Genomic DNA, 14,780 nt, shown 5'->3' with positions numbered 1-14,780 from the left:
AAGTCTGATTAGCCTAGCTTACGTCGGCTGAGATTTTTACAGCAGCTTACTAGAACTCCAATTGGATGAATATCACCGATGATGAAGCCTTCTGAAGCCCGAAACTAATGTTTAGAGATTATGAATGTATTAACAATTAAAATATTTGTTTTTGTCACAGAGGGTGTGTGTCTTTTAGTGTCACATGATATTATTCAGGGAACACCTTTAATATATATATATATATATATATATATATATATATATATATATATATATATATATATATATATATATATATATATATATATATATATATATATATATATATATATAATACCATAGACTTACAGAATAGATAAACACAAAACATGAGAGGAGAAAACACAATTTTGTGAAACTTTATTGGAAGATTTCAGTCGGTTTATAAACTGTAAAGAATGAGCAAACTAACGACTGATTGTGATAAATGATCTGATGTATAAATCCACGTTTCTTATGTATGTCTGTGTGTGTGTGTGTGTGTGTGTGTGTGTGTGTGTGTGTGTGTGTGTGTGTATGTGTATGTGTATGTGTATGTGTATGTGTGTGTGTGTGTGTGTGTGTGTGTGTGTGTGTGTGTGTGTGTGTGTGTGTGTGTGTGTGTGTGTGTGTGGTGCTTCAGCTCGTTCTACTGTGTGTGGACCAGACTCTAACAGGACCAGTGATGCTCTATTCTAACTGGTCCTGGACCAGTTATGAGGAGACCTCCCATCTCTCCTCCTCTATCTGCTCCTCCCCCTCCCCCTCCTCCCTTCTCCTCCTCCTCTACTCTATCTGCTCCTCCTCCTCCTCCTCCTCATCCTCCTCCTCCTCTTCCCCCTCCTCCCCGGGGCTGGCCGGGATCTCCTTCTCGGGCAGCAGTCCGTATTGGTTGAGGAGCGCCTCCACGTCGGTGGCGAAGAACTCCTGGTTGAAATGTTTGGTGACGGACAGGAAGTTCCCGAGCAGCTCCCCGGCCCGGTACACCAGCAGGGCGGGCAGCACCTGGGCAGAGGACTAGTTATGGTTAACCCTTACTATGTACCTGGCAGAGGACTAGTTATAGTTAACCCTTGCTATGCACCTGGCAGAGGACTAGTTATAGTTAACCCTTACTATGCACCTGGGCAGAGGACTAGTTAAAGTTAACATTTACTATGCACCTGGCAGAGGACTAGTTATAGTTAACCCTTACTATGCACCTGGCAGAGGACAAGTTAAACCTTCCTATGCACCTGGGCAGAGGACTAGTAATAGTTAACCCTTACTATGCACCTGGGCAGAGGACTAGTTATAGTTAACACTTACTATGCACCTGGGCAGAGGACTAGTTAAAGTTAACCCTTACTATGCACCTGGCAGAGGACTAGTTATAGTTAACCCTTACTATGCAGCTGGCAGAGGACTAGTGATAGTTAAACTTCCTATGCACCTGGGCAGAGGATTAGTTATAGTTAACCCTTACTATGCACCTGGGCAGAGGACTAGTTATAGTTAACCCTTACTATGCACCTTGGCAGAAGACTAGTTATGGTTAACCCTTACTATGCACCTGGGCAGAGGACTAGTTCTAGTTAACCCTTACTATATACTTGGATCAGAGGATTAGTTATAGTTTACCCTTACACTATTTATAGTAATAGTTAACCATTACTTTATAGTTATATTCATCCCTGACCACTTACATCTAGCTAACCTCTAGTTACAGTACTAGTTATAGGGTCAGTACTATAGGGTTATAGGGTCAGTTATAGGGTCAGTACTAGAGGGTTATAGGGTCAGTACTAGAGGGGTATAGGGTCAGTACTAGAGGGTTATAGGGTCAGTACTAGAGGGGTATAGGGTCAGTACTAGAGGGTTATAGGGTCAGTACTAGAGGGTTATAGGGTCAGTACTAGAGGGTTATAGGGTCAGTACTAGAGGGGTATAGGGTCAGTACTAGAGGGTTATAGGGTCAGTACTAGAGGGTTATAGGGTCAGTAATAGAGGGTTATAGGGTCAGTACTAAATGGTTATAGGGTCAGTACTAGTACTAGTATTTGACTGACGTCGGAGGAGAAGCGTTCTATGGCTCCGGTTGCCACGGCGTCGATTCGACAGAACTTGACGCTGGGGTATTCTGACGCCAGGCAGTCCAGAGAGGAGTTCATCTCCTCACAGCCTGGAAGGAGGAGGAGACAGGAGGAGGAGACAGGAGGAGGAGACAGGAGGAGGAGACAGGAGGAGGAGACAGGAGGAGGAGACAGGAGGAGGAGACAGGAGGAGGAGACAGGAGGAGGAGACAGGAGGAGGAGACAGGAGGAGGAGACAGGAGGAGGAGACAGGAGGAGGAGACAGGAGGAAGAGAGAGTCAGTCTGAGCCCCTCCGCAGAACCCTGTGTGGTCTCGGGTGTCCTAGAAGAATATAAAACATACAGCATATATGTCATATATTCATCATGGCAAACTATTGTATTTAGTCATTAAATTATGTCAGAAACCACTGTGAGGTGGAACCCACTCTGATCACTGAGGTAGAACCCACTCTGATCACAGTGAGGTGGAACCCACTCTGATCACAGTGAGGTGGAACCCACTCTGATCACTGAGATGGAACCCACTCTGATCACAGTGAGGTAGAACCCACTCTGATCACAGTGAGGTAGAACCCACTCTGATCACAGTGAGGTGGAACCCACTCTGATCACAGTGAGGTGGAACCCACTCTGATCACAGTGAGGTGGAACCCACTCTGATCACAGTGAGGTGGGACCCACTCTGATCACAGTGAGGTGGGACCCACTCTGATCACCTTGAGGTGGAACCCACTCTGATCACAGTGAGGTGGGACCCACTCTGATCACCTTGAGGTGGAACCCACTCTGATCACAGTGAGGTGGAACCCACTCTGATCACAGTGAGGTGGGACCCACTCTGATCACAGTGAGGTGGGACCCACTCTGATCACCTTGAGGTGGAACCCACTCTGATCACTGAGGTGGAACCCCCTCTGATCACAGTGAGGTGGAACCCACTCTGATCACTGAGGTGGACCCCCCTCTGATCACAGTGAGGTGGAACCCACTCTGATCACACTGAGGTGGAACCCACTCTGATCACTGAGGTGGAACCCACTCTGATCACAGTGAGTTCTGTAAAGTGCTGCTGTGACCTCTGACCTGTGACCCCGGGCTGGTAGATGTGGACGACCACCAGGGCGCGGGGCTCCTGCTCCACCACCTCCAGGAAGTGCTCCCCGCTGAGCAGCTCCAGCACGACGGTGAAGGTGGGCCCGAAGCTCAGCCGCTGGTGCATCTCCTGCATGCACTGCCGCCGGTAGCGCCGCAGGCCGCGCTCCCCCTGCTGCTGCACCAGCTCACACTCCTGAACACTCATCTGGTGGCACACACACACACTCATCTGTTAGCACGTAGCGCACACACACACTCATACTCATCTGTTAGCACGTAGCGCACACACAGACATACTCATCTGTTAGCACACACACACACTCATCTTTTAACACACACACACTCATCTGTTAGCACGTAGCGCACACACACTCATCTGTAAGCACGCAGCACATACACACACACACACACACACACAAATACACACACACACACTCATCTGTAAGCAAGCAGCACACACACACACACACACACTCATCTGTAAGCACACAGCACACACACGCACACACGTTCATCTGTTAGCACGTAGCGCACACACACACTCATCTGTCAGCGCCCACACACACACAAACAAACACTCTCATTTGTTAGCACATAGCACACACACAAACGCTCATCTGTTAGCACGTTGCACACACACATATCTGCTAGCATACACACACACACTCATCTGTTAGCACGCAGCCCACACCGAACACACACACACACACTCACACACAGTGTCTGTTGGTTTGTGTATTGTATTGGTGTGTGTGTGTGTGTGTGTGTGTGTGTGTGTGTGTGTGTGTGTGTGTGTGTGTGTGTGTGTGTGTGTGTGTGTGTGTGTGTGTGTGTGTGTGGACCTTGCGGCCGGGTCTCTCCGGCCCCTCCTCCCTGCTCATCTGTCTCAGCAGCTCTCTCCTGACTGGCTGCTCGGCCAGATCCAGTCGGAACCGCCTCCAGTCGTTGATCACGCCCTTGGGACCTGCTGACCCACGGGTCGGTTAGTGAGGGTTAGTCTGACCCACGGGTCGGTTAGTGAGTGTTAGTCTGACCCACGGTACGGTTAGTGAGGGTTAGTCTGACCCACAGAATGGTTAGGGAGGGTTAGTCTGACCCACCGCCGGTTAGTGAGGGTTAGTCTTACCCACCGCCGGTTAGTGAGGGTTAGTCTGACCTACCGCCGGTTAGTGAGGGTTAATCTGACCCACGGTATGGTTAGTGATGGTTAGTCTGACCCACGGGTCGGTTAGTGAGGGTTAGCCTGACCCACAGCCGGTAAGTGAGTGTTAGTCTGACCCACAGTACGGTTAGTGAGGGTTAGCCTGACCCACGGGTCGGTTAGTGAGGGTTAGTCTGACCCACCACCGGTTAGTGAGGGTTAGCCTGACCCATGGGTCGGTTAGTGAGGGTTAGTCTGACACACGGCTGGTTGGTGAGGGTTAGTCTGACCCACGGGTCGGTTAGTGAGGGTTAGTCTGACACACGGCTGGTTAGTGAGGGCTAGTCTGACCAAAACTGGTAGGATTACTACTGCTAAGTGACTACTGATTATAACTGGTTAGTGATAGGTTAGTCTGACCCGTATAGCTGACTGGTAGCTCCTCCCCTTCCTGTGCAGAGTTCGACATTCTGCTTGGTTCCTGAAGAGAGGACAGTGATGTCAGAGAGTTAGACAGAGTGATGTCACTGAGTGAAGTCACATTAGCATACTGAATTGGGGGGAAATAAGAGGCAAAAAGCAATGACCTTTATTCACATATTTATTGAATATATATTTATACTTTTTTAACCCTTCAATACATTTCCAACTTTATTCTTCTGATGGCCGGTTCTTCCATGTTCAGACCGTCACCCTCCTGGATACAATACTCTATCTCCCCGGTCCCTACAGTGGGTCTGGTCTCCCATGGGTCTGGTCTCCCCTGGGTCTGGTCTCCCCTGCCCTATTGGGTCTGGTCTCCACTTGGTCTGGTCACCCCGGTCCCTACAGTGGGTCTGGTCTCCCGTGGGTCTGGTCTCCTCTGGGTCTGGTCTCCCCTGCCCTATTGGGTCTGGTCTCCACTTGGTCTGGTCTCCCCGGTCCCTACAGTGGGTCTGGTCTCCCATGGACTGATGTGGTCCTGGACCCCTGAATGCGGGCCACTCATGAGTCAGGTCTTGGTGCCGCACTGGGCATGTCCCTGGGCCTGTGAGCCCTGCTGAGTCGGGGTTCGAGGCGTCACTCTCATGGACACGAGGACGTCGGCTCCAGCTGGTTCACTTCGTTGGTTTGGTGGTAGCGGGATGCTAAAGACCTCACTGTCCTGCACTCCTGAGTGGGTTTTGGAGCCATTTCTCCAAACAGCCTCCTCCCCTTTGGTTTGAATGGTCCCGGTTTTCTTGAACCTATTTTTTGGTCGGGGGGTGTCAGACCTCCTGGTCTGGGGGTGTCAGGCCTCCCGGTCTGGGGGGGTCAGACCTCCCGGTCTGAGGGGGTCAGACCTCCCGGTCTGGGGGGGTCAGTCCTCCCGGTCTGGGGGGGTCAGTCCTCCCGGTCTGGGGGTGTCAGACCTCCCGGTCTGGGGGTGTCAGACCTCCCGGTCTGGGGGTGTCAGGCCTCCTGGTCTGGGGGCAGAGCAGCCATGATGCCTGGCTCATCTCTGCTCTGCTTATCGGTGAAGAAAAGACACGTTACAATAGTATAGGACATCTGAGTCATCCAGACACGTTACTCCACTGCAGTTCACTACCAATAGAAATTTAAAAAACATCTGATACACACATCAAAGACTCACCTGTTCAGTTACCCCCTCTCACCCCTCCTACTTGTTGTATGTTGTACGTCCTGGCACTTAATGTACGCACTTATTATATGTTGTACTTAGATATGGTCCTAAATTGTGTAGCATCTTATCAGAGCTATTTTTGTTGTATATGGGGAAAGGGTTAACCTAGTGATTGTTTACTCCTTGGCACTTGGTTCTATAAACATCCTCACTGTACTGGCAGAGATGTATTGTTGTTTCTCTTTCTTCTGTCAAACGTATAGTAAGCGTCTGCTAATTGCCCTAAATGTAAAAGTGAAATGTAGGGGAACATCTGAAACATTTGACTCACCCTTATCTCCGTCTGGTCTGAAGGAGGAGATCACAGACTGAGGAACGTTTCCCTGATGACCGGAGATCCGTTAGTTAGAGGTCAGATGACCGTGGTGATTATATTATATTACGCAATATTAATTTGTTTTTCATACACATATTTACCCTTCAAAAGAAATTCTCCAATAGTTACTTTGTTCCAAGAACCGCCATTGGCTGAAGAACACATTTTTTCCTGCAAACCTCCGTATACCTTGCTAAGAGATGTATGGATTATTATATTAATAAACCTGGAATCAGACGCAAGAGTCAAGAGCCACTAGGAAGCAGTGAACAAAGGGAGAACCACATTATTTGGCCTTCATCAGAATATATTCCCAGTTTGATTATGATACGGTAGGAATAGTGTTTACTTTAATAAGTGTTATTGCAGCCGGCGCAACATGTCAAATCCGTTTACTGTAATCAAGGCTGAGGTTTAATAATCAGATTATCTTGGATTATGATTGTCCCGGCCAGAGACTCTGGGACTATTAATGTGTCTGTTGGTGTATGATAAGGACTTCTCTCCTTTGGTTTCCGGTTTTAAAGCTTCTTGGTCTGAGCAAAATGCTCTCCATCACTCCAGCTGCTCTGTAGTCTGATCAGAAACGATCATCCTCCACATTATTTTAGTTTCACCACAGTACTTTATTAGGCTGAGCTCGAGATAGATCCACATTCAACTTGAGCTGTATCTTCTCTACAGCAGCACTACTCCTGACACGCCCGCCATTATAAATACACAACCTCTGCTCAATATATCGATATGTTCTCCTCCAACCCCCAAAACAACAGGGCTAGTGATGTAGCTGCACCACTAGCCACTACAGGTTAGTGATGTAGCTATATCACTAGCCGCTAGTGATGTAGCTACAGTGATAGCCTCTAGTGGCTAGTGATATAGCTTCATCATAAGCTTTAAACATAGTGCAGGTTGACAACTTCACACCCAGCCAAAATATAAAAAACCAAACACTGCACAATCAATTGATGGGAATATACTACCAAAAAAACAGATAGCCACAAATATTTCCCATGACATTAACCATTGAAAATATGTTCATTAATAAGTTGCCATGCTAGACGGGAGCTGAGAAGAACCAGAACCACCCGACCCCCCGACCCCCAGAGCAGACCCCCCGGTCTACAACCCTCCCAGGTCCAGGACTACATTCAGACCTTACCTTGGGTTGGTGGGTCTCTGGTAGCGCTTCTGTGGTCTTCACCCTGTGGTCTTTACTGTGCGGTCTGTCAGGAGACGGGAGGCTTACAGACTTACCTTCATCCTCCTCCTCATCACAACACATCCAAGGGGATTACAGAGGCTGGGACCCAGGGGAGGTCTGGACAAGCAGACCCACTGAACAACTGTGGGTCTGCTGACAGAAAGTCTCACTGTTCTGGTATAAAGCCTCACATGGCTCTTCATGTGTGGGCGACACATTAATGGACCACTTAATAATACTAATTACAACACAAATCAAATACGTGAGGGTGGGTTTAAGCGTGCAGAATAAAAACTATTGAAAGCACATAACTAGTGAAGGGAACAGAAGCATAATATAATGAAGGTAGTTCAACTCACATTAATAATATTTAAAAGGAAATTAAAAGTGTTTCCGCCCGGTTTCGAACCGGGGACCTTTCGCGTGTGAGGCGAACGTGATAACCACTACACTACGGAAACCACATGAGGTTGTCAATACTTCTCAGCAACATAAACCTGCAGCCAATCAGTAGTCTTGATCCAAATGCGCTACGTACCGAATTAGGATGTTTAGGTGCAAATAGAGAATTACAGGATGTATTTATACTACTAGTACAAACCGTATTTATACTAGTAGACAGACCACTAGAAAAGTATTTATAATAGTACACAGATGCTAAACAACAGTAATTATACTAGTAGGCTACAAAGATGATATACTATAACAGCATTAATACTAGTAAACAGATAATACACCAAAACAGTATTTATGAATGAATGAATGAATGAATGAATGTATGGCCCTGGGGTAGAAACTAGATATAACTCTGTTTGTCCGTGCAGCCATAGTCCTGAACCGCTTCCCTGAGCGCAGCAGCACAAAGTGTTCGTTACCCGGGTGGGTTGGATCCCTGGAGATCTTGGTAGCCTTCTTGAGGCAGCAGGTGTTGTACAGTTCCTCCAGAGAGGGGAGAGGGCAGCCGATGATCTTCTGGGCCGACTTAACGACCCGCTGTAGTGCCTTCCTCTTTGCAGCTGTGCAACTGGAGAACCACACACAGATACAGTAGGTGATGATGCTCTCCACTGAACAGCGGTAGAAGGTCACAAGCAACTCCTCCCTAAGGTGGTAGTTCCTGAGGACTCTCAGGAAATAGAGTCGCTGTTGTGCCTTCTTAATGATGGCTGTGGTGTTGGTCCTCCAGAGGACAGGTCCTCTTGGATGTGCACCCCCATGAAGCAGAAGGCTGCGACCCTCTCCACGCAGCCATTTATATATAGCAGCATTTATACTATTACACAGATTATATACTACAACAGTATTTATAATATTACACAGATAAAACACTAGAAGAGTATTTATACTAGTACAAAGATGATACACTAGAACAGTATTTATGCTAGTGCAAAGATAAGTGAAGCAGTAAACCGACCATGGTTAAAAAGTGATGCGTTGGCCGGGAATCGAACCCGGGTCAACTGCTTGGAAGGCAGCTATGCTCACCACTATACCACCAACGCTGTGTACAGTCATAGATATTCGCGACAAATTCAATAACTATGTGTAAAGGCAGCTATGCTCCCCGTTATACCATCGACGCTGTGTGAAGGCAGCTATGCTCACAGCGATATAACCAACTCTGTGCGAAGGCAGCTATGCTCACCCCTATACCACCAACGCTGTGTGAACGCAGCTATGCTTACCACTCGCACCAACAATGGTCTGAGGGGGCTGAGGGCTAGCACTCCGTTAGCCTGCTCCACTTGAAGCTAACAGCCGACCCGGCGTCTCTGCTTCGGAGCTGACCGTGGAAGACGGAAGAAATACTGTCGAGGGCGCATCCAGCGATTTATTTACAATGGAAGATAGACAACAGTAACAGTGAGTCCAAAAAGTGGAAGGTAGAAAGTGAATAAATGAATAAATCAAGCTTAAACCTGGAAAAGACACACCTCCCCGTCGGGGAATTGAACCCCGGTCTCCCGCGTGACAGGCGGGGATACTGACCACTATACTAACGAGGAGTGGTGCACGTACCTAAATGTTGGAGGATATTCTTAATAAATATACATTAATGAGTTGCCGATTATAGTTTTTCGGCAGTAATAGTTTTCTTCGAGCAAGAATTATTTTGTCAGTTACTGGAGGTAACCTCGGTTCTATGAATGAAAATCACCAACGTCACGTCACGTGTCATAAACTCTATAGCTTGACACTCATGGAGCTGCAGTGTTCAGGAATCCCAATCAGTAACTAGAAAATGCATTTCCTGCAGAAAATGCGGTGAGTGCTGTATTCCAAAGTGAGGTTGAAAATATTTTTTAATGAAGCCACATAGATTAAGACATAAGGAAACGTTAAATGGCTTAAATCAATCAAATCTATGTTAAAAATATATAGAATTTTAAAAGTAGAATATCTTAAAAGTATAAATATTTAAAAAAATCTGAAAAGGTAACAAGCGAAAAACATTTTAAAAGTTTGAATGGAGTGTCTAGGTGAAAAATCGCAGAAGGAGAAAGGTCCCAAAGTTTACAGAGAATAATAAAGAGGAAATTTAGAAAGAAAGGACAATTGTTGAGTAATGGTGGAAAAAGTAACAAACCAGGGAACATAGGACCCTTTTTTTAAAAAAAGGGTCCTATGTTCCCTGGTCACATACATATCGGGGAACATAGGACCCGGGGAACATAGACACGCTCCCGCTGCAATCTATATGCATAATAGCTGGAGCACCAACCAGAATCAGATCACAATCGCTTAGGACCGTGGGTAACCTTTGGCCAGGTCATCACGAGCAAACAAAACCAGCAGCAAAGTTTACGTAAAACAATATATTACCTTATGTGGCCCTCCACATGCAGGCTAGATGTATCCATATTGTTATCCAGTGTCACAAACATGCTTTGTGACATTCTCAATAAAATAAAAAATGTACCCCCCCCAGTGTTGTCATGGATATGAACTAAACATACTGACAAGAATGTTTTTTTTGGATCAGGCTGTAAATAGGTTTAATAAGACTGTGAAAACGGCCTGTTTAACATGTGAGTCAACTGAGAATTGCTCCCTTTTGGTACCACCTCGTAGTGGCCACCCGGTGCTACTGCAATGTTTGTCACTTCGGCTGCAAGGTACGTATATCTCGCTGTGGTTGGGGCTTGGTACTGACATGGCGATCTCTCTGCGAAGTATAAAATATTTTTTAAAAAAACTGACAATAAGCCCGCGAGTCCAAGCTATTCTGAACATTTACGATTTTTAATGGAGTCTCTAGGTGAAAATCGAGAAGGAGATAAGTCCCAAAGTTTGTAGAGAATAATAAAGAGGACATTTAGAGAGAAAGAACAATTGTTGAGCGCTGCATGCAGCACACACCTAATCAGAACAAAAAACACTACTGCCCGGTAGGTAAAGTGCCTGCCCGGATGAAGAAGTCAGGAAAATGCGTTGCATTGGCCGGGAATCGAACCCGGGCCTCCCGCGTGGCAGGCGAGAATTCTACCACTGAACCACCAATGCATATTTTTGACCTTAAATGAGGCCTAAATTCAATATTCCTGTGGATTGGCAGGGTTTTGACGTTTTTTGATGTTTTGTGTCAAGTCTTGTCAAATTTCAATTGAAGAATGTGTTAAAAAAATTATATATATATATATAGAGGAACACGCTGGAGGAGAAGCTGCTGGTGACGTTTTACCGCTCCACCATCGAGAGTGTGCTGGCCTTCTCCATCACTGTGTGGCATGCTGGCTGTACAGTGGCTGACAGGAAAAGGCTGCAGAGGGTGATAAGGTCAGCCGAAAAAACTATTGGCTCTCCTTTGCCCTCCTTGGATGACATTGCCAGCTCACGATGCATCTCAAGATCAAGAAAGATCATCTGTGACCACCTCCATCCCGGCCACCACCTACTCAGCCTACTGCCCTCTGGTAGGAGGTACAGGAGCCTGAAGTGCAGAACCAACAGACTGAACAAAAGCTTCTTTCCTTGGGCAATCAGGACACTTAACACCCATAAAACTTGAAACAAAGATTCCTCACTATCTATATAGTGCAATATGCTTACGGCCTTTATATTTATCCTGACATCACCTGTCCTTGTCTTGTTCCAAATGTTTTTCTTATTTCTGTCTTGTTTTGTTTTTGTTTTTTAAATTTTTAACTTAAATTGCGTGTTTATTTATTTATTTGTTTATTTATTTATTTATTTTGTATGTGTAATGCACCTTCAGTTGGCACTCCCAATTTCGTTGTATAGGTGACTGTACAATGACAATAAAGTCTATCTTTATCTTTATCTTTATATTAAAATATTGAAAATTCTATGCTAAATATACCTTGATTTCGTTGTCCCATTATTTTTTCTAATTTTAATGCTCTTATCAACATGGAGAAGTGCATCGGATTGCCTTGTGCAAATGTTTTTTTAACAACATTGGCATACACTGATCAAAACAGCACGATACAAAAAAAAAAACTATTGTGCAATTAAACGATGAACATACAAACATACTGCCTTGAACATAGCAGTCAGGCTACTGCTTCTTTGTTTTGAGCCAAAGAAAAAATAAATAATTAAATTGCGTTAATCGCGCGATAAAAAAATCAACGCCGTTAAAATTGGTTTGCGTTGACGCCGTTAATGACGCGTTTAACTGACAGCACTAATATATACATATATATATATATATATATATATATGTGATATACATATTTTTATTTTCAACACATTCTTTTATTTACAAGAAGCCATTGAGACTCGACAAAGTTGCCGGAAAGTTTCTATTTCACGAATGGATTACCCAGAGATCAGCAATGGTTTGACACATTTGGGACAATGCAAGTTTATAAAATATAAGTAAAACAATTCTGTTTAAAACATAGGCCAACTCTGTAGTAGTATTTTAAATATTTAAATGCTGAAAACGTACATATTCTGCCTTTAATTCAGAGAAAATGTAAAAGACTTTGAATCTCCCCGTCGGGGAATTGAACCCCGGTCTCCCGCGTGACAGGCGGGGATACTGACCACTATACTAACGAGGAGCGGTGCAATGGTTCAAATGTTGCTTGAATTCAACAATTATCTTGTTAAATTGTAAACAGTTACTGGAGGTAACGTCGGTTCAATCTCTGGGGCCTGCTATTCCCTGCACGGGCTCATGTCGCCATTCCAAGAAATTTGCCACGCAAATCTGCAGTAAATAAGGACTCGTACAGCAGCCCTCCAGACAGACCAGGGGGGTATAGCACGAACCTCGCTGAACATACCCAGGCTTTCTTGGGATAACCTGTCTCGACAGAGACGCAACTCGCAATCAGAGTTAAATGGTACCACGACGTTCACTTTAGATTCAATTAGCTGAACCAGGTTTTCCACTTTAGGTTCAATGCGCGGTCACATAAAAGGGGCGTTTATCGCGTCATTTGACTCACCCTTATGCAAAATAAATCGCGCGAGAGCGGTGTATTTCATCCAAGGCGAGCAGTGTATTATTATGAACTCCTACGAGGAATTCAAAGTTAAAAACACAGCCAAGGGGAACACGGTTGCCCATGGCTAGGGTGGCGTGCTGGCAAAAAATAGCCGACCGTGTTAATTCGTAAGTGAAAAGATTCTGCATATTGTCTAAAAAATATTATGTATCATCATCCCTTTTACCCCCATATATGTGGGGCCCCATGTTTGCTCCTACGAACATGGGGCCAAGTCAAAAATAAATATTATTCAATGTGGTAAGTTGTAAGCATCCTTTTGAATAATTTCAGGTGAATCTAGCCTATATGATTTGGTTTTCCGACTATTGAGGTGATTTTTCTTAACAATTCTCACAGCTATAATATGATATAATATATAATATTGACACATGTCAATGAAATGGATTAGAATATCTTTTATATGCTGTGTTAGGGGGGCGTAAGTCAACACCAACAACAGCAAAAGCAGAGCGGCCTGGTCGTTCCCTTACATCTCCCTTGCCAAGTTGGTATTCGTACACGTCATGTACAAATGTTCTTGACAGTACCTCCGGAGTTGCTTGCCTTGGGGTTGCCTTGAAGCAAGAACACAACATCAGCGCCAGACACCGTGTTGTGTCAATGTAAATGTTTACAATACAATTTAATGTTGTTTTCAATGTATCCTATTTCATCCAGCAGCTCTACTCCTTGTGAGGTCAGTGTGTTCAACACCTGCTCGTTCCACAGCACCTGCTGTCGCCACAGGCAAGTCTTGGATCTCTCTCACCTACACACACGCACGCACGCACACATACCCACATTACAGTATAACTTTTGAAGTTGGAATCTTTCAAACTTTATTCAAAGTTTGTTTCATTGACAACTTTTAGTCCACATTTTTTCTCTGTCCCCTTTCTTCTTCCTCTCCGTCATGGCCTAGGTTAGGGTAACCAGATAATGAGGGAGGCTGGAGGCATGATTCTATTCAATGATAATCAAGGTTTATTTGATAACCCATAATGAAAAGAGATCAAACTACAATTGTGGCTCTTGGACCACAACAAATACAGAAGCCACGCAAAGTTTTAGCCTGTCGAAGTATATTTATTCAACAAAAACCAAGTTCAACTATACCAAAATGGGCTGCTAACCAAAACCTACAAAACAAAAGCTAATTTAACACAGGGACTATTAACCTGTGAGAGCTAAAAAGAAAACATGTTATCAACGGACCACAGACTGGCAGGTTGGCACAGCTTATAAGGGAGTGGAGGACACTGCATCTGCCGTCAATCCCCAATCATCCAGTAGCTGTGTTCGAAATCGTTCCCTATCATGGATGTAGTGCACCAAATAGGGTGCACGCCATTTTGTAGGGTGTTCGAATTCTCAGTGGTCCACTATATAGGGCACTATATAGTGGACTTAAAATAGGGTACATACGATGTTCCCTACATGTTACTCCCGTATACCACAATGCAATGCGGTTGTATTTTTCCAGGGGAGAAGAAGAAGCTGAATAACCGCGAAAACGAATACATTTAATGATGGAGTCACCGGCTTGTGTTAAGAAATGTCAACAATTTATTTGGGATTTAACATAGAATATTTAACATTCAAAATTAATTTAAAAAAACTTGAACAAGGAAATGTAACATTCAACATCAATGCATCTCCAGCCCGGTTTGTTTAGATGATGTCGGCGCATCACGTCACACAAATACCAGGCGCATTTACTGACGCAAATGACGTTTAGAAATGTTCAGCGTAGTGTCCGATTTCTCGTTCCCTATTCCCTATATAGTGCACAATATCATGTACACTATATAGGGAATAGGG

The 14,780-nt window shown here is 44.9% G+C and overlaps 1 protein-coding gene and 5 non-coding genes across 6 annotated transcripts; all 6 read right to left on the bottom strand.

Moving 5' to 3' along the window:
• Nucleotides 1–822: 822 nt before the first annotated feature.
• On the bottom strand, nt 823–7,599 carry pdca (phosducin a; the record flags this gene model as incomplete). The annotated part of the gene is made up of 6 exons (XM_056597306.1): nt 7,456–7,599; nt 4,732–4,792; nt 4,013–4,134; nt 3,159–3,375; nt 2,049–2,161; nt 823–1,005 (listed from the first exon to the last, which is right to left on the bottom strand). Coding segments are annotated over exons 1-6 (819 nt in total), but the record flags the coding sequence as incomplete, so codon positions are not given.
• A 286-nt stretch (nt 7,600–7,885) lies between these two features.
• On the bottom strand, nt 7,886–7,958 carry trnav-cac (transfer RNA valine (anticodon CAC)). Its single transcript has one exon. It is a non-coding gene; the product is annotated as a tRNA-Val (tRNA).
• A 969-nt stretch (nt 7,959–8,927) lies between these two features.
• trnag-ucc (transfer RNA glycine (anticodon UCC)) lies at nt 8,928–8,999 on the bottom strand. Its single transcript has one exon. It is a non-coding gene; the product is annotated as a tRNA-Gly (tRNA).
• Nucleotides 9,000–9,431: 432 nt separating this feature from the next.
• On the bottom strand, nt 9,432–9,503 carry trnad-guc (transfer RNA aspartic acid (anticodon GUC)). Its single transcript has one exon. It is a non-coding gene; the product is annotated as a tRNA-Asp (tRNA).
• Nucleotides 9,504–10,930: 1,427 nt separating this feature from the next.
• Nucleotides 10,931–11,001, bottom strand: trnag-gcc (transfer RNA glycine (anticodon GCC)). The gene has a single exon. It is a non-coding gene; the product is annotated as a tRNA-Gly (tRNA).
• A 1,454-nt stretch (nt 11,002–12,455) lies between these two features.
• trnad-guc (transfer RNA aspartic acid (anticodon GUC)) lies at nt 12,456–12,527 on the bottom strand. Its single transcript has one exon. It is a non-coding gene; the product is annotated as a tRNA-Asp (tRNA).
• Between the last annotated feature and the right edge of the window lie 2,253 nt (nt 12,528–14,780).

This window comes from Gadus chalcogrammus, chromosome 8 (genome assembly GCF_026213295.1).
Source record: "Gadus chalcogrammus isolate NIFS_2021 chromosome 8, NIFS_Gcha_1.0, whole genome shotgun sequence".
In the NCBI taxonomy this organism is placed as follows: domain Eukaryota; kingdom Metazoa; phylum Chordata; class Actinopteri; order Gadiformes; family Gadidae; genus Gadus; species Gadus chalcogrammus.
The sequence above is the reverse complement of the archived record's forward strand: the minus strand, read 5'-3'. Positions and strand labels throughout refer to the sequence as shown.